At 48.4% G+C, this 5,001-nt stretch overlaps 1 protein-coding gene across 1 annotated transcript; it reads right to left on the bottom strand.

Moving 5' to 3' along the window:
• Positions 1–1,910: 1,910 nt before the first annotated feature.
• LOC112890411 lies at positions 1,911–3,060 on the bottom strand. The gene is made up of 2 exons (XM_025957306.1): positions 2,623–3,060; positions 1,911–2,102 (listed from the first exon to the last, which is right to left on the bottom strand). The coding sequence occupies exons 1-2, from the start codon at positions 3,058–3,060 to the stop codon at positions 1,911–1,913; spliced, it is 630 nt and encodes a 209-aa protein (XP_025813091.1).
• Positions 3,061–5,001: the final 1,941 nt, after the last annotated feature.

Here is a 5,001-nt window from a genome sequence, read left to right on the forward strand (position 1 = left end):
TTACGCTTCCACATTCCTTGAACTGATTCTTGATTCAGTTGTAATAAAGATATTCATTTATAATTTATATGCTTTTATTTCGAGATACGTGTTGTGATATCTTGATGATTCTGTTGTATATATGCGTGACTTGATCCTGGCGCATATATGATTGCTCGATTTATGTTCTTATAAATCGGGTGTGACAACTCAGTTGCCTTGTTGTGATAGTGGCAGTGGCCATCTCGACCTCAATCCACTTGGTGAATTTATCGATTGCAACATAGATGTGAGTGAAGCCACCCATGGCGGTCTTGAGGGGTCCGACCGAGTCGAGCCCCTAGGAGGCGAAAGGCCATGAGGGCGGTATTGTTCTTAAAACCTATGCAGGGACATGGTGCTTCTTGGCGAAGAACTAGCATCCCTTGCACTTTTTGACGATGTTGTGGGCGTCAGCGAGCGCCGTGGGCCAGTAGAAGTTGGACCTGAAGGCTTTTCCCACCAGGGTGGAAGCTCCTGCGTGGTTCCTGCAGATGCCCGAGTGGATCTTGCTGAGTAAAGCTACTCCTTCGCTTTGCATGATGCACTTGCTCAGGGTCCCTGAAGAAGCCGAGTGTTTGAACAACTCATTGCCGATAATGACGTAGCTGGCCGCATGTTGGAGAGCTTTTTGTGTTCCTTCTTCTCATGGTGAGACTTGTTGTGGATGATGAAGTCGATGATGGGGCCTTGCCAGTCGGACTCAATGATGAGTACTTCCTGGCCCTCGGCTGGTGCCAAGTCTAGCTTGGTGGGAGGATCCTCCTCGAACTTCACCGTGGGAGTGTTGAGTGCCTAGACTAAGACTCCCACCGGGATGAGGGCTCGTTTGGAGCCGAGCTTGGAGAGGACATTTGCTGCGATGTTGTAGTCCCTAAGGACGTGATGGAATTCCAAGCCATAAAATTTGGCCTCTAGCTTCAGTATCTCCTTGCAGTAAGCATCCATTTTCTCCAGAGGCCATGAATAAGGGCCTCATACTCAGTAGCATTGTTTGTGGCCTTGAAGAGTAGCTGAAGGACATACTTGAGCTGTTCGCCATTCGGTGATATGAAAAGGACTCTGGCACCGACACCATCAAAGTTGAGGGCACCGTCAAAGTACATCTTCCAGTGCTCGGGTCGTTGCTCGGGTGGTGGATCCTAGATCTCAATCCACTCAGCCACGATGTAAGCTAGGGCCTGTGACTTGATCGTAGACCAGAAAATGAACTCGATCGAGAGCGTGCCGAGCTTGACTGACACTTGACGACTCGGCCATTCGTGTTCTGTTGTGGAGGATGTCACCAAATGGAAAGGAGGATACGACCTTGATGCTATGCGCTTGTTAGTAGTGACGTAGCTTCCTGGATGTGATGAGGATCGCGTATAGGATTTTTTGGACCTATGGGTAGTGCACCATGGAGTCACTGAGTACTTCACTAATGAAGTAAGCGGGTCGTTGCACCTTGTAGGCATGCCCTGGTTCATGTCATTCGATGACCAGGACTGTGCTGACCACATGTGTGGTAGCTGCTATGTAGAGGATTAAGACCTCGCCTAGGTCCGAGGCCATGAGCAGGAGGTTAGGATCTCCTTGATGAATCAGCTAAGGGCTTCCATGCACCTAGTTAGCTTCATCAGGTCTTTCTTGCATCAGGGAGGTTTCAGTTTCCTGATTGCATTGACCTTGATGGGGTTGGCTTTAATGCCTCCATTGCTGACTATGAAGCCAAATAACTTTTCGGAATGGACACCGAAGACACACTTTGTTGGGTTTAGCGTCCATTTGAATTTCCTAAGATTTTCAAATGTTTCGGCCAGGTCGGCAATGAACTGGTCATTGGAACTTGTCTTGACCACCACTTTGTTGACATAAGCTTCAATGTTGCGCCCAACCTGCCCTTGGAGGCATCACTGGATGGCCTTTTGGTACATAGCACCTGCGTTCTTGAGTCTGAACCTCATGGTGTTGTAGCAATACGCCTCGAAAGGAGTAATGAATGATGTCTTCTCTTGATCTGACTTCTTGAGGGCAATCTGATGATACTCGAAGTAACAATCAAGAAAGGAGAGGAGGACGCACCTGGCTGTGGAGTCAACAACCTGGTCGATATGTGGAAGGGGAAAGGGGTCTTTAGGGTAGTGGTTGTTGAGATCAGTGTAGTCAACACACATTCTCCATTCACCATTTTTCTTTTTTACAAGGATTGGGTTGGCCAGCCATTCGGGATGTGTGACTTCCCGGATAAACCCTGCGGCTAGGAGCTGAGTAACTTCTACCCTAATAGTCTCCTTCCGATTCTGAGTGAAATGCCCGAGCTGTTGCTTGACAGATCGAGCCTTTTTGTCGAGATCTAAGGAGTGCTCAGCCTCCTCCCTTGGAACGCCAGGCATGTCAATGGGCTTCAATGCGAAGATGTCCCAATTGGCACGGAGGAGGGAGGTGAGCGCAATTTCCTATGCTTGATCGAGGTCTGCTCCGATTAGGGCAATCTGTCAGGGTCGTTCTCCCTGAGGAGGATGGCCTTCATCGTGTAGTTCGGCTGTAGCCGCGACTCGGTGGCTGAGTCATTTTCCAGAATGGAGAGATCCTTCGGGGGATCTTCTTTGCTAACTCGGTTACCAAGACAGCATTCTTGGATAACTCCAGCACCTCAGAGAGGTTGATGTTCTCCGTCTCATAGAAGTAAGAGGTCTTCAGGTCACCATAGACAAAGATGACTCCATTCGGCGTCGGCATCTTGAGTACAAGATACGTGTAGTTGGGGATCACCATGAACCTAGCAAGGGCGGGACTCCCCAGGATTGTGTGGTATGAAGTCTTGAACGAGGCGGCCTCAAAGTGGAGGTGCTCCGTTTGGTAGTTCTCCCAAGTTCTAAAGAGAACCAGGATAGTCACTTGGCCGACTGGAGTCGGGCCTGAGTTAGGAATGATCCTATAGAAGGCTTCCTGCATCGGGACCAGAAGAGTCATGTCGTAGCCCAAGCTCTCTAGTTTCTTAGAGAAGCTGATGTTGAGGCCGCTGCCTCCGTCGATGAGAACTTTGGAGAGGCGGACCATGCTCACAACCGGACTGACCACCAGTGAGTAAGATCCTAGGCTAGGCAGATGAACCTAGTGTGTTGGTATTTAACCTCCAAGCCCACTGAGGGATTCCCCGGAGGTGGTAGATTGTGGGTGGTGTGTCATCGAGATCAGGAACTTGAAGGTGCAAGGAACATGAAACTTTAGATAGGTTCAGGCTGCAGTATGTGTAATACCCTACATCATGTGTGATGGTTTGCATTTCCTTAGATGATGTGTCTTTTGGAGGGAGTCCCTGTACGCCCTTATATAATCTAGGGGGACAGGGTTACATGAAAGTCCTAGCCAAATACAAGCTCAGGAGTCATACCCGAGTACTACTCGAGTAGTTTCCTCATGTTCCGACTAGTCCTACTTCTGTACAAGTAGTTACAACTGGTTTAGGATGTGGGCCATGTCCCATCCCTTATCCTAGAATATGTACGCCATGTGCGCAGTCCCATGGCTCCGGGTCTGACAAGCCCCCGAGCTCATCGTAGTTTAGTACTGCAGGCTCCCAAGTACTTATGAAGGCATCTTTGGGTTCTTCCGAACTCCGCCTCGAAATTGTCTTCCGAGTAATTCCTTGGCTGCATCGAGGCTGTGAGGTGCTCATGCCCCGAGTAGTTTTCAAATCTTCTTTTGTATGGGGTGCGACTAAACTCACACTCCATATGGAGTAACCCCTGAGCCTTAGGTTGAATCGAAGAATCAAGCTGAGGGTCAAAGTAGTCTTGAATCTTCTTCCCTTATCTTCCAAAAAATAAATAAAATAAGCCATCGATAACACGTGTACTGCAGCCCCCGAACCTTGAATCCAAATCTCAAGGTTTGGAAAAAAGGATCCAAAAATCATGCCATGGGTTATGAAAAGATTAAGGCTTTGTATTGATGGCTTAAATAGGTAAATGGGTTCTGAAATTCGAAAACCCCTTTTTTCGGGATGACATCCCTGAAAAAATGGTTAAGCAAATAACTTCCCCAAATAATCCCTAAATTGCCGTTCAAAACAAATCTTATGCCCAAAAAAAAACTCTTCGCATTCCGCACAGTAAAACCGAGCTTGCCGCTGCTAGTTTTTTAAGCGCACGGTAACTTAGTGTTTTTGCTCACCTTTCTTACTGCAGTAGTCTTTCATCTTCCTCTGTCCTGCAGCTGCCGCCACTCCAAGAACTAGATCTAAGTTATTCCCAGCTCCTTCCCTATGCGGAAAGTAGTCGCTGATAGCCCCTGCTTCCCAGAGCGTATCTCTGCCACCTCCATCCTCAGCCCCCAAGCAAACGCGAGTGAAGCAGCTCGTGACATCAAGAATGGTGGGCAAGAAGGGCACCTCCAAGGGGAAAGGGAAGGAATCCAAGCCCACCGCCAACGCTGGGGACGGGTGGAGAACACGTAAGTGCTCTGAAGCTGATCTTAAAGCACTTGTAGATGAGGGACTGCTTCAGCCCCAAGAGATCATCCAATGGCGCGCCGCCACTAGGGATAAGAGGCCATATGAAGAGGCTGATGAGATAGTGCTATTCCAACACTTTGTCGAGCATGGGTTAGCGTTGCCAACTTCTGATTTTTTCTGTGGTCTCCATTTTCATTATGGCATCCAGCTTCACCACCTGAATTCCAATTCGATCCTCCACATAGCCATCATTGTACATTTATGTGATGCCTTCTTAGGGATAGAACCCTATTTTGACTTGTTTTGTCATCTTTTTGATCTAAGAGCTCAACCCAGTGCTGACAATATAGAATTAGTTGGAGGAGCTGGTCTCCAACTGAGGCAAGGGATGGAAAAGAAGTACATCACTTACAAGTTTCCGTTTAGCCTATCTGGCTGGAAAGAACGCTGGTTCTACAGTGGGAACCACGTGCCTTCACTCCCAAAGAGGACCGCTGGAGTCCCAAACATAACTGGAGGGTGGATGAAGGGAGGCCACGAGTTGA

The sequence above is a fragment of the Panicum hallii genome, chromosome 4, assembly GCF_002211085.1.
Source record: "Panicum hallii strain FIL2 chromosome 4, PHallii_v3.1, whole genome shotgun sequence".
NCBI lineage: Eukaryota > Viridiplantae > Streptophyta > Magnoliopsida > Poales > Poaceae > Panicum > Panicum hallii.

Coding starts and splice junctions, on each gene's coding strand:
- LOC112890411 (XM_025957306.1), bottom strand. CDS start 3,060: ATGGTCCGCCTCTCCAAAGTTCTCATCGACGGAGGCAGCGGCCTCAAC. Junction 2,103..2,622: donor TATCCAAGAATGCTGTCTTG/GTAACCGAGTTA, acceptor CATATCGACCAG/GTTGTTGACTCCACAGCCAG.